The 26,142-nt window shown below is 41.6% G+C and overlaps 1 protein-coding gene and 1 non-coding gene across 11 annotated transcripts; one reads left to right on the forward strand and one right to left on the reverse strand.

Annotated features, from left to right (window-relative positions):
- Nucleotides 1–1,087: 1,087 nt before the first annotated feature.
- WEE1 (WEE1 G2 checkpoint kinase) lies at nt 1,088–25,381 on the forward strand. Of its 10 annotated transcripts, none has more exons than XR_004970410.1 (13): nt 1,091–1,979; nt 3,297–3,502; nt 3,979–4,042; nt 4,199–4,371; nt 4,782–4,903; nt 9,704–9,850; nt 17,598–17,693; nt 17,788–17,873; nt 18,954–19,124; nt 19,216–19,361; nt 20,641–20,729; nt 21,016–21,110; nt 24,556–25,378. XR_004970410.1 is itself a non-coding variant. In XM_036325342.1 (12 exons), exons 1-12 carry the CDS (start codon nt 1,404–1,406, stop codon nt 25,275–25,277), a joined length of 1,992 nt encoding a protein of 663 aa, XP_036181235.1. In that variant the 5' UTR covers nt 1,090–1,403; the 3' UTR covers nt 25,278–25,381. The 10 variants fall into 10 exon arrangements, 6 of the variants coding, with proteins under 6 accessions (XP_036181241.1, XP_036181235.1, XP_036181238.1 ...); XR_004970411.1 differs by having other exon boundaries at nt 24,594–25,378; XR_004970408.1 differs by lacking the exon at nt 21,016–21,110 and having other exon boundaries at nt 24,594–25,065; nt 25,162–25,295.
- On the reverse strand, nt 12,580–12,642 carry LOC118665544. The gene has a single exon (XR_004970655.1). It is a non-coding gene; the product is annotated as a U7 small nuclear RNA (small nuclear RNA).
- Nucleotides 25,382–26,142: the final 761 nt, after the last annotated feature.

Below are 26,142 nucleotides of genomic sequence, written 5' to 3' on the forward strand. Positions count from 1 at the left end.
TTTCCTGGAAGGCAATTTGGCATTTATATCATTTGTTTCAGCAATTCTCACCTCTAATTACTATATCCTAAAGAACACACACACACACACACACACACACACACACACACACACACACAGCACAGAGAAAACACCACCAGGAGGAATGATATTCACCATGGAGTTATGTACAACTGAAAAATTAAGAAATGTGTCCACGCGACAATAATGTTCGGATGGAGTCTCATTTTGATGGAGTAGCAGTGCAATTTCCCCCCTCCAGGTGGCATTTAAGTCTGCAGCGAGCCGGGCCAGTCCGTTTTGCCAAGACTTGTCCACGTGCTGGCAAACAAACCCCATGGCCGCGGGCCGGGCCCGGGCTTTCGCGCTGGGGCCGCCTGGGGGGTGTGTGTTTACTCTGCACAAGTCTGGGTGCGCGGCAGGGGGGTCCGCAGCCGGCGGGGCACTGGCCTCGCTGCAGGCACCCGCCGCCCTAATAGCCACCCTGGGGTCCAAAGCTGAGGTCCAGAGCCCGCCCCCAAGGCGGTGACCTCGCCTCGGAAACGCGCGCTTCCGTCTTCTTGCTGGTTTCGGGGTCGGGCCTAAAGCAATCAGCGCCAACACTGAGGAAGAGCCCTGAGGCTGGAGCCATTTCCGGCTCTGACCTCCGCCGGGAACGTGACTGCCCACAGCCGCGCCCTGCCTGGGGGCGCCCCGACTGCTCCGCGCGCGCTCCGACCTGCGGGACCCCGAGGCGCGCCCAGGCGCTCGGCCCCCCTTCAGACCCCGCAGAGAGCGCCGCAGGGGCCGCGAGGAGGGCGAGTTCCGGCCAGCGTCCGCCTCGGCCCAGCGGGGCCCCGCCCCACCCGCCACTCCCAGAGGTGCCGCCCCCTCCCCGCCAGCGCGCCCCGTGTGGGCGTGGCCAGGCCAGCTCCCTGGCCGCCCGGCTCGCTCATAGGCTCGTGGGCAGCACCGCCCAGGACGGGCCCTGCGCCGAGCCGGGGCGGAGCCAGCGGGTTGGCGCCAAAATCACGTAGCTAGTCCCGCCCCCGCGGGCCACGTCGCGCCCTTCTTTTTTTTAAACCCGGGGCTGGGCGGGGATTGGTGGGCTGGGCAGTCACGTGGCTAACGGTCGCGGGAAGCCGCGGAGCCCGAACCCGCGGCTGGACTTGCGGAGACCTCAGCCTGGGCGCTCGGGCCGCCCCACCTCTGCCGGACAGTCCACGCCGCCGCCGCCGCGGCCCCCACCGCCTCCCGCAGCCCCGAGCGCCCCGGAGCCGCAGCCCACCGCCGCGCAGCCCCGCCGCCGCCGCGGCCTCCGGACGCGCCCCGTCGCACGTGGCAGACCCGCCCCCTGGGCAGGCTGTGCCCTGGACTCCGCGAGTCCCGGTCCTCGGGTTCTCCGTCCCGGCCCCGGGGGCGCGATGAGCTTCCTGAGCGGGCAGCGGCCGCCGCCGCCCCGCCGCGCCGGGGCCTCCTGCACCTTGCGGCAGAAGCTCATCTTCTCGCCCTGCAGCGACTGTGAGGAGGAGGAGGAAGAGGAGGAGGAGGAGGGCAGCGGCCATAGCACCGGGGAGGACTCGGCCTTTCAGGAGCCCGACTCGCCGCTGCCGCCCGCGCGGAGCCCCCCAGAGCCCGGGCCCGAGGGCCGCCGCTCGCCCAGCCCGCCCCCCTGCAGCCCCCGGGAGCTGGAAGAGGACATGGTGCTGCCGGGCGCCTCCCCCGGCGCGGACGCGTCCGGCGGCGGGGCCGAGGGCGACTCGTGGGAGGAGGAGGGCTTCGGCTCCTCGTCGCCGGTCAAGTCGCCGGCGGCCGCCTACTTCCTGGGCAGCTCGTTCTCGCCGGTGCGCTTCGGGGGCCCGGAGGACGCGTCCCCGCGCGGTTACGGGGAGCGCCGGGCCGGCGAGGTTCCCTGCTCGCCTCTGCGGGAGCACCCGGGCACCCCGCCGCACAAGACCTTCCGCAAGCTGCGGCTCTTTGACACGCCGCACACCCCCAAGGTGAGGACGCGGCGGCCCGGGCGGCCCGAGCCCGCGCTGGGCCGGCCTTTTAAAAAGGCGGAGGCGCCGGGAGTGGAGCGCGGCGCTGCCCGGGTTCGGTTACATAACCGCCCGGCCGCACCCCCCGCTCGCCCGCTCGCTCTCCTGCGCCACAACAAAAAAGTTGGCAGCCTTTTCTTTTCTTTTTTTTTTTTTTGGCCCTGCCCAAAAAGAGTCCGTTAAGATTATATAACTGAACAGTGGGCCTCGTCTGGAACTTCATCTTTTCAAAGGGGCCGATCGGTGCCGTCCAGGTGGCTCACGATTAACCGCCCGCCGGATGGGGGCTGCCCCGAGCGTGTCCGCCGGGGGTGCGGCGCCGATAAAGTGGTTTGGAAGGATGCTGGCCCCGCCACCTGACACTCCCGGCTGCCGCTGCCATCTGGTGCCTTTAAAAAAGCGCCGTGATCGGTCCTGTAATTTGGGCGGCGCACGCCAGGGTTCGGTTAAAATGATGGTCGTTCGCTTATGATTTGGCGTCCTGGCGCCTTAACGGGGGGAAGTGTGAGGGAGAGAGACTGCGCGTGGAGCGGGACGAACAGGCTGGCCTTGCGGGCCGGGTAGCCTGGGAGCCTCTTTCTGGACTTTGGTGGAGGAAGCGTGTGTTTACGCCGTTGGGTTTGTAGTGGCCAACTTGGGTCACCCTAAATGCGGTGGTTAGGAACACGCAGCTGTTAAAAGCCAGCATTGGGATGGTTGCTTGGACCCTTACGCGTTCATGTGGTTGGTGATGAACGTGAAGTCGGCGTTCAACCCTTGTTTAAGTGCTCAGGAAATGTGCCGATTACCGCTTCTAGGCCTTTAGAAGTAGCAGCAGACTTTAAAACGGACACTTCCCGAAATTAAGGCAAGTATTGCATCTGTCAGAGTAATATGGGAGAGGTAGGTTCTGGAGTAAGTTTCGGTCCCCCAGGAAGGTGTGTGCTTTTGAGCTTTTTGAGGCGAGATCCGCCTGGAAGCGAGGGGAGGAGCCGGCGGAGGTGGCTTTCCAAGCCCCATTTAGGTGGAGGGTGCGAGAGGGGAGAGGAGCTAGCTCCCCGCCGCTTTCTATTTTTAGGGTTCTGTTCTTCGAAAGGGTCTAATGAACTTAATTTTAATAATGCATTCATACACTTTAGGGGCCCTAGACCTATTTTCTTGGCTATCGTTTAGAAAAGGTGGTTAGTATCCTTCTAAGGACTCGGAAGTTAACCACTTTATTTTGCTTGAAATAAAGGCTTGTGTGTCACTTTGACCTATAGGACTTGGATCCTAAAAACTTTATTTTTCCTCTCTTAGAGTTTGCTCTCCAAAGCTCGAGGAATCGATTCCAGCTCTGTTAAAATCAGAAGTGGTTCTCTATTCATGGATACAGATAAATCAGGAAAAAGAGAATTTGACATTCGACAGACTCCTCAAGTGAATATTAATCCCTTTACTCCAGATTCTTTGTTACTTCATTCCTCAGGACAGTGTCGTAGAAGAAAGAGAACATACTGGAATGAGTAAGTTATTATTCAATAGTTTGGTTCCCCAACCACCCAAGATTGGTTTGGTATACTTATTAAATTTAATTTTTAACTAAATGACATGGAAGTTTATGCTTTGAAATTTTTTCTATTCCTAACACCTAATTCTGAGCAGAGATAGGTGGGAAGTAATCAGCTGTGGAAAAGGAATGCCATGAGAAATGAAGGAATAAAAAGTCTAGATAACTTGTAGGAAATCCACTGGTGTCAAAATGAGGCAGGCAGAGAGAGTTGATTTAGAAAGGCTTTAATTTTGATGTTCTGGTTAATGAACATATCTCAGCAGCGATCAAATTTTCATCAGCTGACTTTTATCTTGTGATTACAAAATTAAATGCTTTTCTGTTTTTACTCATTAAAATTTTACCATGCACCTGCCTATCAGATAAAGTTTTGGATCTCTAGCTGATGTGTCTTTCAGATATGTTGATGAAAAAATATATATTTTTCAGTTCCTGTGGTGAAGACATGGAAGCCAGTGATTATGAGTTTGAAGATGAAACAAGACCTGCTAAAGTAAATAGCTTCTAATTTTTTTGTTTCTAAAATGATTTTCTATTTCTTAACAAATTATGATATAATTTTAAAATTTCACACATTATGCTATCTCCACAGCAAAAGAATCATTTTTATATCTTTGTATTATACATATGTATACACCTTTTATTACAGAGAATTACAATTACTGAAAGCAATATGAAGTCACGGTATACAACAGAATTTCATGAGCTAGAGAAAATTGGCTCTGGAGAATTTGGTTCTGTGTTTAAATGTGTGAAGAGGCTGGATGGGTGCATTTATGCCATTAAGCGATCAAAAAAGCCATTGGCCGGCTCTGTTGATGAGTATGTATTAAAAATTATGTCTTTGATCTTTTGTTCCCTGTGGTGTTAATTCTCTAACTTTTGAGAAGTTATGATATACTCAGATCCTTTTCATTTTGTACCATTAGTTCTTATTGGACTTGGTAAAATAATAAGAGTAGTCGGACCTAACTTAAATTTCTTATTTCTAGTAGCATCCATTAATTCACATGGGAGTTTAATCTTTCCTGATTTCTAGGTCCAGTAAGGTTCTTACTTTCTAACTGCCATTTTTTAATGGAAGCCTTTGGAAAATCTGCACAGTCTTAACTCTCAAGTTTTTCAGCATAATGATAGATACAGAAGTCAAGTTTGTTTTATGAAGTTTCAGATAAATTCAGTTTATACTTGAGTGAAAATGGTTTATTCTCTTAATCTCTGATTTCTCCTAGGCAGAACGCTTTGAGAGAAGTATATGCTCATGCAGTACTTGGACAACATTCTCATGTAGTTCGATATTTCTCTGCATGGGCAGAAGATGATCATATGCTTATACAGAATGAGTATTGTAATGGTGAGTAACAATGGTTCCCTTGTAAACTTGTGAGCTCAAATGAATGAACACTGAGGGAATACTTATTTTTATCTAATGTGTATGTCTCTTTTATCTCTTAACAAAAATCAAAGATCCGAAGCCTAACATGAATTTCAAGGGCAAGTAATACCTACCTGATGTTAAATAAAGATCGGAAACCCTTCTACCTCATAACCTCAGTAGTTGAACAGTGCAAATTATTTATGTGCCCATTACTCAAATTAAACTGATCTTCTTGAGAGGACACTGGTGTTGCCATATAACTTCTGGTCTTCCCTGCACCTAGCATAGTGTGTGTGGGGTGTAGTAAATAGAACAGGTTCCTTGTATCTAGCCCTCCTTTTCCATTTCATTATGGGAACTGCTGAAACTGATGTTGGCTACTTACGACTAACTCTCCATTGGTTTAAATTCAGCCATTTGTTCAAGGCATTCTGTAATCTTGCCCCCACTCCCATCTATCAAACCTTGTTTACCACTAGAATCAAGTAAGATTTTTTTCTTTTAAGTTGTTCTCTCCCTCTTTTCTCTGAAGACAGACAAAATAAGCATGTATAGAGGTTCAACTTTGGAACTGTGTATAGCTTTCCATTTCAGCAAGTCCTTCAAGGACCACCTTGGGTCTTTTTCGTTAAACCTTTACCACAGTCAACCTCAATTCTGGTGGTTATGACATTTGTTATTAAATATCTAAATCTTTACATACATATAATGGATTTTTATTTATGTATACTATGAATATTCGAATTTATTGAATACTTGAGGTGGTAGCAAAGATTTATTTGTATATTATTATTATTGTTGATTCTCATTTTTTTCCTTAAACAAGACCAGCCATCTCATAGCTTGTGAATAAGTGGCATAGTAGTGGATCCAGGTTTTCCATCTTTAAAAACTGAACAAAACAGAAGTAAAAGACCTGTTAACATACCTCATTTCTCATTATTTATTAGTTCTCTATATTTGAAAGAACTGAGTGCTCAGTATATATCATTGCTACTAGTTTGCTTCACAAATCTTTTGAAATGTTTTATCTATATACTATACATCAAAATATTTATGTAGCACCCTAACTGGTTGCTCACTGGTTAGAGCAGTGGTTCTCAACCTTCCTAATGCCGCAACCCTTTAATACAGTTCCTCATGTTGTGGTGACCCCCAACCATAAAATTATTTTCGTTGCTACTTCATAACTGTTATTTTGCTACTGTTATGAATTGTAATGTAAATATCTGATATGCAGGATGTATGTTCATTGTTACAAATTGAACATAATTAAAGCATAGTGATTAATCACAAAAACAATATGTAATTATATATGTTTTCCGAAGGTCTTAGGCGACCGCTGTGAAAGGGTCGTTCGACCCCCAAAGGGCTCGCTACCCACAGGTTGAGAACCGCTGGGTTAGAGTGTCAGCCTGTGGACTGAAGGGTTCTTTGTTCGATTCCTGTCAAGGGCATGTACCTTAGTTGCAGGCTTGATTTCCCGCCTGGGTGCGTGCAGGAGGCAACCAAATGTCTCTCCCATCTCTCTCTGCCCCCCCCTCCCCCATCCTTACATGCCTCTTCCACTCTTAAATGAATGAATGAATGCATGCATGAATGCAAGCAAGCCCTGAATTAGAGCTTCAGCCTTCCAACTGAAGGTCTAGGGCACATATCTCAGTTGCAGGTTCACCGGCCCAGGTAGGGACGTAACCAATAGATGTTTTCCTCTCTCTCCCCCTCCTGCCTGCCTTCTACGCTCTAGAAATAAATTGAAAAAATAACCTCAGGTGAGGATTAACAACAACAAAAATTTTTATGTGTATGTCTTCCATGATTTGTTTCTTAACCTTTATTTTTCAGTTACTACATTTGATATAGTACAACTCAACCATAATGTCTTTTCCACTCCATATTTGCTAGCCACTGTCTCCTATTAAGTTCTTCCTTCCTGTCACTTTTTTTTCTGTCACCTTTTTGATGTGGTTGGTTCCCTTACGTATTTCAGTGGTAGTCTAGGGATCACAAATTTGTAACAACCTAGGAAATTACATGGTTGTATAATTCAGATGTGGGGACGAAGACCTTGTCCTATTATAAAGTTAGGTTATAAAATAATCTTTTGAAACAGTTTATTATTTTGGGGCAGTATAAAACTTTCAAGAATAATAAGTTTTTAAAAAGTAAGTAGGCCTGTGTGGCACAGGGATGCCTTTTTGTATAGTTGTTTATTCTGCTTAGATGAAAGAAACTAAGACTATCCTGATACATTTGTGAGCTTTTCTTATCTCTTGTTTTTCTTTTCCACTTATTCCTCCCTCTACTTTCGAAAAGCTTTGAATAGTAATAAGCCTGATCTTCAGAAAACACGGTTTCACAGGGAAAGGATTCTGTTATCATTGATTTGTACATGTTGATTAACTGATATCCTTTATCAGTGACTAAGCTTCCTTATTATCTCAGAGTCATTTGCATTTTAAGTCTGTTGTCTTTAGTGTAGTGATAGACTGAAATAAGTGTATAAAAATGTTGCCAGATAGGGGAAGAGAACCTAAAAATCAGATGAATGTTTTGCTCTTCTCACCTCTCTTGCCCTTTTGGCAATGAGATAAAAAGAACTGGTTTAGCTATAGTTGCTATACCCACTAAAAAGAAGCCATACTCGTTCTTATTAAACTTGATCTAGGACTTCAAGTCCCCTTGTCTGACAGGTTTATTGACCTGTTCCCTTTTAGAATCCCTTTTTGCCCTGCAGTTCAAGACTTGTGCAGGTTAAGTATGGAGAACCCACTTAAGCCTAAGATATTCAAGTGTGGTTTATTTTTATTTAAAAAACAAATTTGCCATTTGTTATTCATTCTTGTTCAAATTGTGCAGCTTCCTTTCCTAATACTTCGTTGACTTCTGATATTATTATCCTGGCTTTGATTTTATTATTTCTGATTAAACTTTAAAAAGAAGTGGTGGGCCAGGCCAGAGTGGCTCAACAGTTGGTTGAGCATCGTCCTGTGCACTAAAAAGGTTGCCAGTTTGATTCCCAGCCAGGGCACATCCCTGGGTTGCAGGTTTGATCCCTTGGGGAGTATACAGAGGCGACTGATTGATGTGCCCTGACCAGGAATTGAACCGTGACCCCCTGGTTCATAGGTCGATGCACAACTGTTGAGAGCCACATCAGCAGGGCCCAAGGTACTGGTTTTTACCTATAAAACTTATAGATTGTTATCAAGGGTGTGGGAAAACAGGTATTCTCATACATTAATGATGAGAGTATAAATTGGTACAGCTCTCTCTATGGGGACAGTGTGTGTGTGTGTGTGTGTGTGTGTGTGTGTGTGTGTGTGTGTGTACGTACACTTACATGCACATGTAATCACCCCATTCACATAGGCAGCTGCTTATAGACTTTAAGTACTAGCCATTTTGAAATCAGAAATTGAGTGCACTATTTCTTTTTAATTTTTATTTATTGATTTTAGAGAGAAGGGGAGCGGGGGAGAGAGAGAAACATCGATTTGTTGTTCCACTTATTTATACACTCATTGGTTCGAACCTGAAACCTTGGCATATCTGGAGGACACTTTAACCAATTGAACTACCCAGCCAGATCCTGTTACTTCTTTTTGTTAACTTTCAGAGGCAATCAAGTCTTGGCACTGATGGTATGAATACCAATCTTAAGTTCTTTTGCAGAGATTAAACAGAAATGGCCTTATTGGCTACAGAAACTTAATCTATATGTAATAAAATAGTATTACACACACATACTATGCATGTATATTTTACATTGTACATACCCTTTGACCCAACAATAGGTTTCTAGGAGATACACTAAATATGTATGAAATGCTCAATGTACAGAATTATTCCTTAGACCAGCCGTGGGCAAACTATGGCCCGCGGGCTGGATCCGGCCCGTTTGAAATGAATAAAACTAAAAAAAAAAAAAGACCGTACCCTTTTATGTAATGATGTTTACTTTGAATTTATATTAGTTCACACAAACACTCCATCCATGCTTTTGTTCCGGCCCTCCAGTCCAGTTTAAGAACCCATTGTGGCCCTCGAGTCAAAAAGTTTGCCCACCCCTGCCTTAGACCATAGTATATATATTAGCAAAGGCTTAGAAACTGTTTAAAAATGTCCACCAAATAGGGGATTGGTTAATGCATTACCATTCAGTTATACAGTGGATTTGATAGAAACACTGTAAAGGGAATGTCTTGTATTGGTGATGAAGAACTATCTTCAAGATAAAGAAAATATGCCCGGCCTTGGTGACTCAGTGGTTGAGTGTTGACCTATGAACCAGGAGGTCACGGTTGGATTCCTGGTTGGGGCACATGCCTGGGTTGTGGGCTCAATCCCCAGTAGGGAGCGTGCAGGAGGCACCCATTCAATGATTCTCTCTCACCATTGATGTTCCTATCTCTCTCCCTCTCCCTCTCTGAAGTCAATAAAAATATTTTTTAAAATAGTGAAAATATCACTTGTATAAAAAAGAGTTAAAAAGAATGCATATAATAACATTGATTTATTCTGGGGGAAAAGAACCAGGTGGGTTGCTGGGGTATATGGATATCCCAGAGACTCTACATTATATTTTGTACCCATGTGAGTGTATTAACTATAGAAAGAATAAATAAAATTTTTATTTCACAAGCAGATTGAAGGGAATAGGTCCTATAAAATGTCATTTTCTTGGTTAAGTCTGTGGTCATTGAGAAAAGATACAAGAAAAATAATATTTCTGAAAAAAGAAAATGCTAATTTTTTTTTGTGTGTGTTTGTTAGGTGGAAGTTTGGCTGATGCCATAAGTATAAACTATAGAAGCATGCGTTACTTTATAGAAGCAGAGCTGAAGGATCTCCTTTTGCAAGTTGGCCGAGGCTTGAGGTATATTCATTCAATGTCTTTGGTTCACATGGATATAAAGCCTAGTAAGTATTACACGTCCTCTGACCTGTGTTCTATAGGATTATAGAGAATAAATGATGTTGTTAAACAGTATGAAAACAGATGTGTTTTTTTTATTGTTATTTTTAAAGACCTTTGGGCAACTTATTTTTATTGTTGGTTTGGTTTGGTTTGGTTTGGTTAATCCTCACCTGAAGATATTTTTTCCATTGACTTTTAAAAAAAAAATACATTTTTTTTTTAATTTCAGAGAGGAAGGGAGAGGGAGAGAGAGATAGAAACATCAATGATGAGAGAGAATCATTAATCGGCTGCTTCCTGCATGCCACACACTGGGGATCAAGGCCCTGACTGAGAATCAAACCGTGACCTCCTAGTTCATAGATTGATGGTCAGCCACTCCCACTGGGCTCCATTGACTTTTTTTTTTTTTTTTAATATATTTTTTATTGATTAAGATATTACATATGTGTCCTTGTCCCCACGTTACCCCCCCCCCACCACCCCCGTTGTCCGTGTCCATTGGTTAGGCCTATATGCCTGCATGTAAGTCCTTTGGTTGATCTTTCCCCCTTACCCCCATCCTCCCCTACCCTCCCTCCAAAGCCCGACAGTCCAATCAATGCCTCTGCTTCTCTGGATCAGTCCTTGTTCATCAGTTTATGTTGTTCATTATATTCCACAAATGAGTGAGATCATGTGGTATTTATCCGCTCTCCAGTTCCATCCATGTTGTGGCAAATGGTAGGAGTTCCTTTTTCTTCTTCCTCTTCTTAAAGAATACCTTTCAGCATTTCATATAATGCTGGTTTGGTGGTGATGAACTCCTTTAGCTTTTTCTTATCCGTGAAGCTCTTTCTCTGACCTTCTATTTTGAATGATAGCTTTGCTGGATAAAGTAATCTTGGTTGCAGGTTCATGCTATTCATCACTTTGAATATTTCTTGCCACTCCCTTCTGGCCTGCATGGTTTCTGTTGAGAAATCAGCTGACAGTCGTATGGGTACTCCCTTGTAGGTAACTGACTGTTTTTCTCTTGCTGCTTTTAGGATTCTCTCTTTGTCTTTTGCTCTTGGCATTTTAATTATGATGTGTCTTGGTGTGGTCCTCTTTGGATTCCTTTTGTTTGGGGTTCTCTGTGCTTCCTGGACTTGTAAGTCCATTTCTTTCACCAGGTAGGGGAGGTTTTCTGTCATTATTTCTTCAAATAGGTTTTCAATATCTTGCCCTCTCTCTTCTTCTGGTACCCCTATAATTCTGATGTTGGTATGCTTGAAGTTGTCCCAGAGGCTCCTTACACTATCTTCATATTTTTGGAATCTCTTTTCTTTTTTCCTTTTTCGGTTGGGTATTTTTTGTTTCTTTGTATTTCAGATCTTTGACTTGATTCTTGGGATCCTCTTGTCTGCTGTTGGATCTCTGTAAATTATTCTTTATTTCAGTCAGTGTATGCTTAATTTCTAGTTGGTCCTTTTTCATGTCCTCCAGGGTCTCACTATACTTATTGAGGGACTCATTAAATTTATCGGCAGTTTCCATAAAATTCTTGAAAAACCTTATAAACGTGGCCTTGAACTCTATATCCAGTCGTTTGCTTTCCTCCATTTCTGCCATTTGTGAACTGTTTCTTTGTCTCCGCATTTTGGCTGCTTCCCTGTGTTGATAGAGTGGCTTTGTGTGCTAGGTGTCCTGTAGGGCCCAGTGGCTCAGCCTCCCCAATTACCTGAGGTAGCTATGCCTTGGTTGTTGTAGGATCACTGGGAGGAATTGACCTCCAGGCCAATTGGCAGTGAGAATCAGCTGTGTCTGCAGTGGGAGAACTTCTGTGCTGGAGACACCCTTCTGGGGCAAGACTTGCTTCAGTGGGGCTTTGGTGCTCACTGAGTCTGCACCCTGAGTGTGTCCCTTATGGATCTGAGGAGTTGTGATCTGGATGGTTCCCCTCTGACCACTGGGTACAGTGGCTCTTGGATCTAAGGAGGTGCTAATTTAGCCTCTGCCTGAGGTTACACAGCAGGAACTACGAAGAGAACTGCAGATTCCCCTTCCTTTTTTTGGCCCTGATGAGGCTCAGCTGTGAAGCAATGCAAGCTGCTGTGGGGCCTTGGGCCTTCTCTTGGAAGTTCTGGGTCTGTCTGGCCAGGCTGCAGTTAGGTATTTACAGGTTACAAAGGGCCGGGGCATTCATATGCAAAAGCCTCTGCCGCAGCCTGGGTGGGGCGGGGGCTCAAGGAATCAAAGGGCGGAGCAAGCAGCTATGGCGGAGCCTCAGCCCTGCCCTAAGGAGTCACGAGTCTCAGTGTCCCGGTAACGGCTGCAAGCACCTCTGAGGGAAAGCCGCCCTCAAGTTCGCCTGCTGCCAAACAGTCCAGTTTCTCCCCGTATGAGTCCTGGGTCCCCAGAGACTTCCCGGAACCGGAGGAACCGGAGTTCAGAGCCGTCGGGGGCTTGTGACTCCCTCCGGGTTCAAAAAGACAGCTGCGTCCTCAGGTGCCAGCCCTTTTCCACGCGCGAGCCCCCTACCTCTGCACTTTACTTCCGCAGCTCCTCTGGCTCTCAGCGTGCTTTTCTTTCCTTCTAGTTGTAGAATTTACACTCAGCCATCCTTCCTGTAGTTCTGGATGATGTCCATTTTGTGTTTTTGACGTGTTTTTCAATTGTTGTGGGAAGCAGCAATTTCCCGGTGTTTATCTATGCTGCCATCTTAGTTTCTCTCGACCTTTTTTTTTTTTTTTTTTTTTTTTTTTTTTTTGAGGGCCTTCTGGTACAAACCAGAAGACCTGCTAGACAAATTCAAAAAGAGCTGTAAGCATTTCCATTTGACTTATTTTAGAAAGTGGAAGGGAGGGGGAGGAAAAGAGAAACCATTGATGTGAGAGAAACATCGATTGGTTGCCTCCTGCACGCTCCTGGGCCCAAGATCAGGTACATGTGCTTAACTGGTATCAAACCCAAGACCCTTCAGTCCATGGGCTGAGCTCTAACCACAGCAACCAGCTAAGGCAGTACCTTATTTTTTGATGTAGTGGTAAATGGAATTGTTTTCTTAAACCAGCCCTAGCTGGTTTGGCTCAGTGGATAGAGCGTTGGCCTGTGGACTGAACGGTCCCGGGTTCGATTCTGATCAAGGGCACATGCCCCAGTTGTGGGCTCAATCCCCTGTAGGGGTCGTACAGGAGGCAGCCGATCAATGATTCTCTCTCATTGATGTTTCTATCTCTCCCTCTCACTTCCTCTCTGAAATCAATTAAAAAACCCCCACAATTTCTGGATATAATTTTATATCCTGCTACTCTATCAATTCTAGTAGTTTGCTGGTGGAATCTTTAGGTTACTCTATATACAGTATCATGTTATCTGTAAATAATGACAGTTTCATTTCTTCCTTTCCAATTTGGATGCTTTTTATTTCTTCTTGTCTGATTGTTGTGGCTAGGACTTCCAAGTACTATGTTAAACGAGTGGTAAAAGTGGACATCCCCATCTTGTTCCTCATCTTAAGAGAAATGCTTTTAGTTTTTTGCCAGTTGAGTGTGATGTTGGCTGTGGGTTTGTCATAGATGGCCTTTAGTATGTTGCAGTATGCTCCCTGTATTTCTGTTATGCTCAAAGTTTTTATCATAAATGGGTGCTAGATTTTGTCAAATGCTTTTCCTGCATCTAATGATAATGATTCTTTGATTTTTATCCTTCGTGTTGTTATGTGGTGTATCATGTTTATTGATTTGCAGATATTTTTTGCACCCCAGGAATAAATCCCACTTGATCATGGTGTATGATTTTTTAAAATGTATTATATTTTTAAAAAATATATTTTATTGCCCTGGCTGGTTTGGCTCAGTGGATAGAGCATCGGCCTGCGGACTCAGGGGTCCCAGGTTCTATTCCAATCAAGGGCATGTACTTTGGTTGAGGGCACATCCCAGTGGGTGGTGTGCAGGAGGCAGCTGATGGATGTTTCTCTCTCATTGATGTTTCTAACTGTCTATCTCTCTCCCTTCCTCTCTGTGAAAGATCAATAAGATATATATTTTAAAAAATATATATCTTATTGATTTTTTTACAGACAGGAAGGGAGAGGGATAGAGCGTTAGAAACATCGATCAGCTGCCTCCTACACACTCTCTACTGGGTATGTGCCCGCAGCCAAGGTACATACCCTTGACCGGAATCAAACCTGTCAGTTCGCTCTATCCACTGAGCCAAACCAGTTAGGGCTTAATGTATTATTGCTGGATTTGGTTTGGTAATATTTTCTTGAGGATTTTTTGCATCTATATTCACCAGGGATATTGGCGTATGGTTTTTTTTTTGTAGTGTCTTTTTTCTTTTTTAAATATTTAAAAAATGTTTTTATTGATTTGAGAGAGTGAAAGGAGAGGGTGCTTGAGAGAGAAACCTCTGTTGTCTGCTCCTGCATGCCCCCTACTGGGAATCAAGCCTGCAACCTGGGTGTGTGCCCAGACCGGGAATCTAACTGCATCCTCTCAGTGAATGGGACCACACTAAACCAACTGAACCACACCAGCCAGAGCTTTTGTATATCTTTTTTTTTTTTTAAATATATTTTATTGATTTTTTACAGAGAGGAAGGGAGAGGGATAGAGAATTAGAAACATCGATGAGAGAGAAATATCGATCAGCTGCCTCCTGCACACTCCCTACTGGTTATGTGCCTGCAACCAAGGTACATGCCCTTGACCAGAATCGAACCTGGGACCCTTGAGTCTGCAGACTGACGCTTAATCCACTGAGCCAAACCAGTTAGGGCTGTAGTATCTTTTTTTAAAAAATATATTCTTTATTGACTTTTTACAGAGAGGAAGGGAGAGGGATAGAGAGCTAGAAACATCGATGAGAGAGAAACATCAGTCAGCTGCCTCCTGCACACCCCAACTGGGGATGTGCCCTCAACCAAGATACATGCCCTTGACCGGAATCGAAGCTGGCACCCTTCAGTCCATTGAGCCAAACCGGCGAGGGCTCTGTCTTTTTTAATGCTTACTATCTAAGTTCTCACCGATCGTTCATTCCTTGAGCATCCTTATAACCATTGTTTTGAACTCTGCATTGGGTATCTTGGTTGCTTCCATTTTATTTAGTTATTCTTTGGAGGGATGATTGTTGTTTTTTCATTTGGGGCATGTTTTTTTTTTATTTATTTTTTGTTTGTCTCTGTGTATTAGGTAGATCTGCTGTGTTTCCCAGTCTTGTTTATAATGGTCTTTATGTAGTAGGTGTCTTGTGGGGCTCAGTGGCACAATCTTGTCACCTGAACTAGGTGCTCCAGGAATGTCTCTTGTGTGGATTATGCAAGCCTTCCTGTTGTAGTTGAGTCTTGAATGCCCTCAGGCTGGCTGGCTGTGAGGATTGGGGGTCAATCCCCAACCACAGTGTGTGAGCTGTTGTGTGGAAGCTACAGTACCATGCCGCCGCCTCCTCCTCCCCCCCTTTTCTCCCACCAGAATTGGCCCCAGCAGGGTCTGATGCCTGTCAGGATCTCCCTTTGGGTGTGCCACTTCTGTGGCTAGTTGGGTCATGCTCTGGTGTAGTCTAAAGCCCACCACTGGTTGTGTTGGTTCGGGGTCCACTTGGGAGGAACTTCAGTGCAGGTGGATGTCAGACGCTGCCTGTGACTGGGTTTGGGCTACCTGTCTGGAGCTACCAAGCAGTCTGCAGTTTGTGACTGTCTTTACTGAGCCTGAGTGCATGTGTGAGGAGTCAGGTTTTATACAAAGGTTAGCTTGGCTTCCACCAGCTCAGAGCCTCGGTAGATCAGTAATAGGCCCAAGGCAATTTGCTCTGCAGCCCCTGAGGTTGCTGGGGCTTCCTTGAGAGCCTTCTGGAGAAAGTCTTCACCCAAGTTCTTAATAGTTGATTAGTCCAAACTACTATTTTTTCAGGAACATGTATTACATCTGGTTATATCCATTGTCTTTTAGGTTTTACCTTCTACTTCTAAAAATAATAGTATAGACCTTGTCTTGCAAGATGTTCTTCCTTCTGGATTTGGTTGCTTCCTTGTAACATTTAATTTATTACTTTCTCCCCTTATATTTCCTATAATTTTGAAATTATAACTAAAAGGTTGATGGATTCATGTTAAACATTTTAGGGTAGGTGTTTTTAAGTTGAATTTAATATGTTTTTTTTTTTTTACCCTATGGAAATGTGTATGATCAATGGGAATTTGTTTTACACAATTTTTTTTTTTTAATCCTCACCTGAGGATATTTTTTCCATTGTCTTTTTTTTTTTTTTTTAGAGAGAGAGTGGGATCTGGTGTGAAACAGAGAGAGACAGACAGTGAGAAACATGGATGTGAGAGAGAGACATCAATTGGTTGCCTCCCATATGAACCTCAACTTGGGCTAGGGATTGAACTAACAATTCAGGTACGTGCCCTTGACAGGGAAATCAAACCCACGACCTTTCAATGTGCAGGCTGATTCTCTAACCACTAGTCAGGGCCACAATTTGTTTTAATAAGAGTATGTGAAGAATTTGCCTGTACATTAACAATGCACTAAAATATTTATTTTAAAAAAGAAAATATGCCCTAACCGGTTTGGCTCAGTGGATAGAGCGTCAGCCTGCGGACTCAAGGGTCCCAGGTTCGATTCTGGTCAGGGGCGTGTACCTTGGTTGCAGGCACATCCCCAGTAGGGAATGTGCAGGAGGCAACTGATTGATGTTTCTCTCTCATTGATGTTTCTAACTCTCTATCCCTCTCCCTTCCTCTCTGTAAAAAATCAATAAAATATATAAAAAAAATTAAAAAAAATATATTTGGGCTGAAGGCAATAAATGTGAATTAGTAAGATTTGCCTATACTCACTCATCTTGTATTGTGTCAAATATAGTAGATCCTTATGTTGTAAGTACAAAAGTTGAAAATAAGTTTTAAAATTTCAAATTCACAAATACCGCCACAAATAAGTTGTCCTATAAATAAAGCAAAACTGGAAAGAAGACTCCAGTGACTATAACATTTATAAGTTCAGTACTATATTGATAAAACTATTAAAATGGGATCTGTTGCTAAAATTTATGTTAATCATGAGCTTGTTCAAATTTGAAGGTAAAAAAGTGTTTGTTTAGCTGAGACAGTGAACCCCACAAAGCTACATTGGGTAAAGATGCTGTGGAGTCAACCAAACTCAATAGATACGTGACTCATTCTTTTCATACCGGCCTTTTAGCATGAGTTTAAAATTTGTGCTTTGGCAGTATTACAAATTATTATGTTATTGCCATTTGTATGGTTTCCAATAATTAAAATTGCTGAAGATCGCCCTAACCGGTTTGGCTCAGCGGATAGAGCTTCGGCCTGTTGGGCTGAGGGGTCCTAGGTTCTGATCAAGGGGATGTACCTTGGTTGCAGGCACATCCCCAGTAGGGGGTGTGCAGAAGGCAGCTGATCGATGTTTCTAACTCTCTATCTCTTGCCCTTCCTCTCTGTAAAAAAATCAGTAAATATATTTTTAAAAAGTAAAACAATAAAACTGCTGAAGATCCATGTGTAGATGTGAAGGGACTAATTATAGTGGTTTCTAAGTGTTCAGGATCAGAACTAGGCCAGAAAGTATATTCCTAGAAAATAAAGTCCCAGTTACCATTTGACACTGTTACTTCATAGTGTTTGGGGTAGAACATATAAGAATCTATATATTTAAAAGCTTTCTGGATGATTTCTGATGTATGCTTGTTTGTGAACTTTGGTTATACTATTAATTGTTCATGTGGCTTATATAAATAACTGTTTGACAGGTAATATTTTCATATCTCGAACCTCAATCCCAAATGCTGCCTCTGAAGATGGAGATGAAGATGAATGGATATCTAACAAAGTTATCTTTAAAATAGGTAAGAAAGAAAGATAACCAGATTATTACTATAAAATAAAAAGAGGAGCTGTTGTGTTTTAACTCTTGGCTGTATTTCATTTCAATACTTCTAGGTGATCTTGGGCACGTAACAAGAATCTCTAGTCCACAAGTTGAAGAGGGTGATAGTCGTTTTCTTGCAAATGAAGTTTTACAGGAGGTAATTTTTCTCCTTTAATAATGCCATTTGTTTTGCAACACCATTTGCTGGAAGAATGAATATAAATGCAGATGTATTAAAATTTTAAGCTAGTAACTAGTAGAATAGCAATGACAAAATAGAAAGTCTATTAGCAAGTCAGTAAAGGCAAGTTTATAATATTCAATATGGTAGAGTTGTGGTGAAAGAGAAGTTTCCATACCCTACTGGTGGAACTTTAAAATGGCACAGCATTTTTGGAGAGCTGAATATTAGTATTTATCAACATTTAAAAGTCAAGTACCTTTTCATTCAGAATTTCCATTTCTGAGAGTCTCCTACAGGAATATTCCTATTCAGACAAACCAAGAACAATGCAAAATAAATAGCAGCACAGGAATGATTAAGTAAATTAAGGCTAATAGTTAATAGTACAGTTTCAAAAGTGTGATGAAATATTTCTCAATAAGAGTTTTGACTGGAAGTAGAACAAATAAATTATGAAATTATGATCATTGTTCTTTTTATGTATATTTGTGTCTTATGTGTATTTGTAACTTCATGTATGTATGTTTTGTGTTTTCATATGAATGCTCCTAGAGCAGTGGTTCTCAACCTTCTGGCCCTTTAAATACAGTTCCTCATGTTGTGATCCAACCATAAAATTATTTTCGTTGCTACTTCATAACTGCAATGTTGCTACTGTTATGAATCCTAATGTAAATATATGATATGCAGGATGGTCTTAGGTGACCCCTGTGAAAGGGTCGTTCGACCACGAAAGGGGTCGCGACCCACAGGTTGAGAACTGCTGTCCTAGAGGGATAGGAGTTTCTTCTGAGATTTGAATTGGGCTAATGACAGGAGACATTCACTTTTAGAAATGTTTTTACCAACCCCTCCACCTCAGAGTGTATATTACTTTGTAATTAGAATAAATCCCCCAAATTTACTTTTTCTCTGAATAGGTCCTAAACTTAAATGTGGCATTGAACATTTTAATTTAGTCCTGTTTTTCACCTAAATCATTATGAGGAATAATCTTACTTTATTTTGAGCATTTTTATATTTCCTTAAAATTTTTTTTATTTTATTTTACAGAACTATTCCCATCTACCAAAAGCAGATATTTTTGCCCTTGCCCTCACAGTGGTATGTGCTGCTGGTGCTGAACCTCTCCCCAGAAATGGAGACCAGTGGCATGAAATCAGACAGGGTAGATTACCACGGATTCCACAAGTGCTTTCCCAAGAATTTACAGAATTGCTAAAAGTGAGTATTTTTTATATGAAGCACTTTATTGACATGGTTTAACATTTTATTAAATCACATGTTTTTACCTTAATTTTACTTCTCTTTCAAGGTTATGATTCATCCAGATCCAGAGAGAAGACCTTCAGCAGCGGCACTGGTAAAGCATTCAATATTGCTGTCTGCTTCTAGAAAAAGCGCAGAACAATTACGAATAGAATTGAATGCAGAAAAGTTCAAAAATTCACTTTTGCAGAAGTAAGTGAGGGTTTTTTTGTTTTGTTTTTACTTTTTTGTGTTCATTCACAAATTTAATAAGATGATAAAGGCTTTCTGTCAGTGACAAATATAGTGGTTTGGCATGTTATACAGTTAAAAGTTGGGGGGCTTCTGCCTTAAATTAGTACTTGACCTATAAATTTGTGTTGTGTCTAGACTTTGAAATTATTGGGCTTCAAGTTTTTAAGACTAGCATATATTTGCAAGTGATGATAATCCCCAAGCCTCAAATCATAGCAAAAGCTAAGTGAGCCTATACCCCCCCAAAGTCTCAGTATCAATGAACATTCCTTGAAACTTTCCGTTGTACTAATCTTTATTAAATTAATGTCAATTAGGTTAGAAGGTGATTCTTATATTTGATGTGAATGACCTTTGACATTTCAAAACTGATTGGAATGATAATTCTGATTCATTTGCTTTATTGCTACCATTTTGATTCTAAGCTAGTCTGACTTGAAATATGAAAAGGTTTATTTGTCACTAGTTTGTTAGATATAATTATTCACACAAATAGGAAGAGTTTTGCTTTCATCTCTGTTATGTAAAGATATTTCACAATTACAGATTAGAGTTCTATTTGAAGTTTTTATTAAAACCCAGTCATGGAGGGAAGGTGGGGGAGGGTGAGTGGGTGGGAGGTAATCAACCAAAGACTTTGTATGCAAATATGCATAACCCATGGATGCAGGCAGTAGGTGGTGAGGGCTTGGGATGGAGGATGAGGGGGGCGTTGGAGGGGGTTGATGGGAGGAAAAAGAGGGCATATGTAATACTTTCAAAAATAAATATTTAAACGAAACAAAAATAATCCCAGTCATGCCCAGCTGGTGTGAATCAGTTGGTTAAGCTTCGTTCCATGCACCAGGACGTCACTGGTTAGGGCACATATCCAGGTTGTGGGCTCAACCCCCTTTAGGGGGGTGTGCAGGAGGCAGCTGATCAATGTTTCTATTTCTCCCTTTCTCTGAAATCAGTAAAGACATTAAAAACACACCATAAAAAAGAAGTCATTAGTAATGTCTTTATTACTTTGTATTTGATAGCACAAAATAAGATTATTTTGTAAATTTAAGTTGTTTGAGAGGAAGCTAAAGTTTCATACTGTATTTTTCCTCTTCTCAGTTGCATGTTAGAATAATGATGACATGCAAAGATCTTCCAGCTGATAATATAGTTTGTGTTTGGCCTCTTAGGATCCCTTCCTAGGATTAACACAGTAGGTGAAAAGTCTTGTTTTCTATTTTTGTGTTTGTAGAGAACTCAAGAAAGCCCAGATGGCAAAAGCTGCAGCTGAGGAAAGAGCACTCTTCACTGACCGGATGGCCACTAGGTCCACCACCCAGAGTAATAGAACATCTCGACTTATTGGAAAGAAAATGAATCGCTCTGTCAGCCTTACCATATACTGAACTACTTATTTCCCACCTCCCTAAAAAAACTGTGACAAAAGGAAGTTAAAGCTAGGTTGAAATCACTGCTAAAATCCAGTTTGCAATTACTTAAAATCGGTGTCAGTAGTTTTACTGAAATACTTTTTAGGACTTTTATTTTGAATTACAGTTAAAAGCTGTATTTTGACCAGTGCTCTATCAGGCTTTCATTTTTTAGTTTATCAGTTTGTCTTCTCTAGGATGTCAGTCACTGTTGGATGTTGCATCAGCCTTTCCAGGGTGAACCACTGTGGTGGTGTGCTGCTGATAGTTTGCTGTTCCATTGTGATAAAAGGTATCCTTCCCTGTAGTGACTTGTAAAAAAGGACCAAGGGCTTTATTACAAACATTCTCCCTTCGAAAAGGGAAATAGAGAATCAGTTACTACTCAGCCTTCAATGTACCTGTGTGTCAGTCTTATATTTCTTTTTTGTTTTTTAATTGTGAATTATATTTGTATATCCAACTGGGAGCACTTTTGGGCACTGTATGAACCATGGAATAATTCTGTGGAAGTATTGCCTTGTGAATTTGCTGCTATTTTAGTTTTGTCTTTGCTGTAAAATTGTAGCATTAAACAATCATTGTTTATAGGCTTTCTTTTGAAAACAATTATGTGAAATACATAGCTGCTCTTGATGAAAAGCAGCTTATTTGCCTTTTTTCCCCTTTGAACTTTGAAGCTAGTGCATTGGAGAAATGCACCCTTTCCCCCCATAATGCTGTATTAATGTAGTATAATTCTTGCTGGTTTTGTAATTTTTCCTGATAATGCCCTTCCCTGAATTTTTAAAAATCTTTCCTCTCGCCACCCAAGTTTTGTACTTGATTGTATTGTTAGTCTGTTTTTAACTGTTTTGCCCAGTTTCTCTTCAATATTGGTGTATATAAACTAATCTTGGTGATACTGTACATAGCTGTTTGAAATGCCAGAATGACTTCTGACTATTCCAAGCTTTTCATAAAATATATTTTATCTGTGATTAGCCACTTGACTAATAATAGTACTGGCTAACAGATATTGAAAAAAAATTTGTTTATTGTTTATTTTCCTATTGATTTTGGTTTAAGACTTGTTTGCACTTGTCTGTTTGACTTGTGTATTATTAACATTGTTTGGCATATTAAAAGTCACTCTGAGCTTACCTTAATTGTCTAAATCTTTGTGATGCCTATTTTCTGTTATCTCCATTATATATAGAGTACTAAAAGCAGAGGATGTATTTTTTTTTAATATATTTTATTGATTTTTTTACAGAGAGGAAGTGAGAGAGATAGAGAGTTAGAAACATCGATGAGAGAGAAACATCGATCAGCTGCCTCCTGCACATCTCCTACTGGGGATATGCCCGCAACCAAGGTACATGCCCTTGACCGGAATCAAACCTGGGACCTTTCAGTCCACAGGCCGAAGCTCTACCTACTGAACCAAACCGGTTTCGGCCAGAGGATGTATTTTTTTTTTTTTTAAATATATTTTATTGATTTTTTTACAGAGAGAAAGGGAGAGACATAGAGAGTCAGAAACATCAATGAGAGAGAAACATCGATCAGCTGCCTCCTGCACACCCCCAACTGGGGATGTGTCTACAACCAAGGTACATGCCCTTGGCCGGAATTGAACCTGGGACCTTTCAGTTCGTAGGCCGACGCTCTATGCACTGAGCCAAACTGGTTAGGGCCAGAGGATGTATTTTTGATAGAATATGAAACGTGGATTATTTAGTATTGAGCTTTAGTCCATATTAGTTACATTTTGGAATTTAAGAAAAATTTACACATCAATCTTGGGATATTTTTATTTTGTAATTTTAAATATTTAATATTTTATGTCACATTGCATATTATGCTTTTGATCTGCTATAAATGTATAAGATAGTTTAAAATAGCTTTAGCTTTTTAAGTGACTGTACATGACTCATAACTTTCTAATGTGAACTGAATCACAGAAGAGAACTTTAAAGTGGGGAGAGTTTTAAATTAGTAAACTAGGCTGGATTTTAATTGAGAATGCAAATTTAAGTGATACACAGTGCTAATTCTGTGTGACATTTTTCTGATAAAAATTAGAGCCAGAGTAATGATGACCTTGAACAGATAAAATGGATGTCATAAGATCCTTATGTTTTTTTAAACAGTATTTTTAAAAAAATTTTATTGATTTCAGAGGAATGGAGAGGGAGCGGAGAGAGAAACATCAATGATGAGAATCATTGATCAGCTGCCTCTTGCACGCCCTCTACTGGGGATCGAGCCCGCAATCCAGGCATGTGCCCTTAAGTGTAATTGAGCCTGGGACCCTTCAATCCACAGGCCAACACTCTGTTCACTGAGCCAAACCAGCTAGGAGAAGATCCTTGTGTTTTTTGAACATGGGTACATAATTTCTCACTCAGGGCGTATTTCTTCCTGCCATAAACATTTTAACAAGCTTGATTATTTTAGCTTTCTAGCCTATGAAAAGCAAAATTTCGAGGTGTGAGAGGAATTGGTGTAGACAGGTAAATTAGATATAAAAGCTAGTAGGTGTGGGTGACAGAAAACCTAAAAAACAGTGAAGGCTGGAGCAGGTTTCAGTAGCTACTGAAGACAGCTATAAAAAGTATGATAAATTAGTGTTCATAGGACCACTATAAGTCATTAAGGCTCGATTTTCCTAGTGTACTAGCTTCAAAGAAAAAAAAATCAGGTATTGTTTTTCATCAAAATTTGCAGTGTTTTTTCACATTATTTGATAATACGAGATTAGAAAATGTTGGTTTTCAAAGAGAGAATTCTTAAGGTATCTGAAAGCTGATATGAGAGCTGGGCTTATATCCAGTCCAACACAGGAAACAGGTTGAGTACCTTCTGTATGCTAACTGATAGACCAAAGACCAGTAAGAAATAGGCTTTGCCCAGTAGTGACTCAGGATGCAATAGAGCAGACCTGTGTAAAAATAAAATGGTAATGACATTCGTTGAGCGCTATGTTGGAGGGATTCTGCAAGGTAGAGTGATGGCTCAAAGGACAGTTGCATACCTTGGGAAGATGCTGGAGGTGGATTAGAAATTGAATTCGGGTGATTTTGTTTAGACTGGTTTCAAAGCCACTGTTGTACTAACTCGGTAAGAGTAAGAAGGGCCTGAACTCTAGGACCTTTGGTTAGAAACAAGGGGATACAGATTTCATCAGATGAGAATGCTGCACATTAAACAGCTTTTGTTTGTTTTTATAACAGTGAGAACTTGTTAGCATAACATCTGGTGGAAGCTACAAGTGCTAATGAAGCACTGAAGAATTTTCCAGAAAATTTAATTAAAATGCAGAGAGGCCTGTTACTTTTTTTTCTTTTCTTTAATATATATTGATTTTTTTTTTTACAGAGAGGAAGGGAGAGGAATAGAGAGTTAGAAACATCGATTAGCTGCCTCCTACACATCTACTGGGGATGTGCCTGCAACCAAGGTACATGCCCTTGACTGGAATCGAACCTGGGACCTTTCAGTCCACAGGCCGATGCTCTATCCACTGAGCCAAACCGGTTAGGGCAAGGCCTGTTACTTTTTGAGATAATTTTTAAGTATCGACTGTGCAGTTGGGTAGAAGGAATCACATATTACAGTTGACTGCAAATTAAAACCAGTGCCTTACCTTTTATTTTGCCAAGAATCCAAAGCAGTCCCCTTTAATTAATGAACTAATGTCTTTTGAAGAAGCAATCCTCAAGCTTTGATTTTCACTCTACTTCATTCCACAGGGCAAGAAATAATGGCATCACTCTACTTTGTTCCACAGGGCAAGAAATAATGGCATTTAAAAAATTGATAACAGCTGGGTTTGGCCAATGCTTCAAGCCGTCTCCGAATTCTTAAGCAGCATTATCCTGACATTTGTTTTGCTTCCTCTCCATTTATCTCCACAAAGCATCTCATTGACTTTAGCCAACAGATCAAATAAGTTGTTGCATACTAAGGTATTTTTATTGTGAAATTTTTAAAGGTCAAAGCAATCAAGCAGGATGGATCAAAAAGGAATTTTGGAAGTGTTTTGGATATTGTGAAAATTGTAAGTGAAGCCTGACACTAGGAATTTGGAGGAAACTGCCTCATTCAGTATTTTGAAGGCATTTGTATTACTGTAAAAAGCATCACTGAAACTGATTGACATTGCAGAGTGAGTGGATCTAGAAGTTTCTCCTGCAAACCTGGTTGTATTGTTAGAAATTTCTCAAGAGCTCAACAAAGTATATTTTTATAAAAATGGAAAAGTAAGACATAATTGAAACTGTCCAACATTTAGCTTTGAAAAACTTTGAGAGGCATTTACCTGAACATCATTGAACTATTTTTTTCCTTTGTGGCAGATGACATTAATTTTCAATGCAGTTCAAAGGTCTCTGGAGTAAGGATTAATATCTTGGGAAGATTACCAGGAAAAGATGGCATATTCTTTCCAAACTTCATTAAACTAAGAGTCTAAGAAACAGCCAGTCCAGACCATGAAGAAAAATACCTCAAAGGAACATGTATATTACAGCTCATATTGTTAGTTTTATACTGTTAATAAATATGGAGAGTATATGATTTGTTTGAGTTTTGATATACTTATGCTATGAAATGGGTTTCCAGCCTGGAATTCCAGTTTATGCCTACTAGTCCATTACGCCAAAGAGAAGGTCAGGTTCAGTGTACAATGACTCCATTTAAGATGTTTGTCGAGGAGAGGAGCCACCTTTTCATAGTTGAGACTATGGAGGCTCAGGTGAGTTAAATAACTTGGGAACTCAGTTTGGTAAGTAGGAGAGCCAGAATTCTAACTCCAATCTCATAAGAAAGAATCATGCATTTTCCAGACACTCAAAAGTTGAAGACAGATACTACTCAAAGAATTTAGGCAGCAAAGAAGAATAAAAAGGAATGAGAATTAAGAAAATTGGGAAGACTCTGGTGTCATGGAAACCAGGAGAAATTTATTAACTGACTATATACACAAAAGATTAAGAAATGACTTGAAGCTCTATTAACACATCTAGTTTGTTTTAGGAGATTTTTGGTGAGCAATGTCAGGAATAAAAGCCAGATTGTACTGAGTTGCAGTGCAAAGGGGAAATTACCAAATAGTAAAAGTCATTTTTCAAGAAACATGGCTGAAAAGGGCAAGGGAGGAGAGCTATAGCAAGAGGAATCTTTTTTTTTTTTTTTAAATTAGCACTTATTGGTCACCTATTATATGCTGAGTGTTTTATATACATAATTAGAGGCCCAGTGCACAAAAATTTGTGCACTCGAGGGGGTCCCTCAGCCCAGCCTGTGCCATCTCGCAGTCTGGGACCCCTCGGGGGATG

Source organism: Myotis myotis, unplaced genomic scaffold, assembly GCF_014108235.1.
Source record: "Myotis myotis isolate mMyoMyo1 unplaced genomic scaffold, mMyoMyo1.p scaffold_m19_p_10, whole genome shotgun sequence".
NCBI classification, from domain to species: domain Eukaryota; kingdom Metazoa; phylum Chordata; class Mammalia; order Chiroptera; family Vespertilionidae; genus Myotis; species Myotis myotis.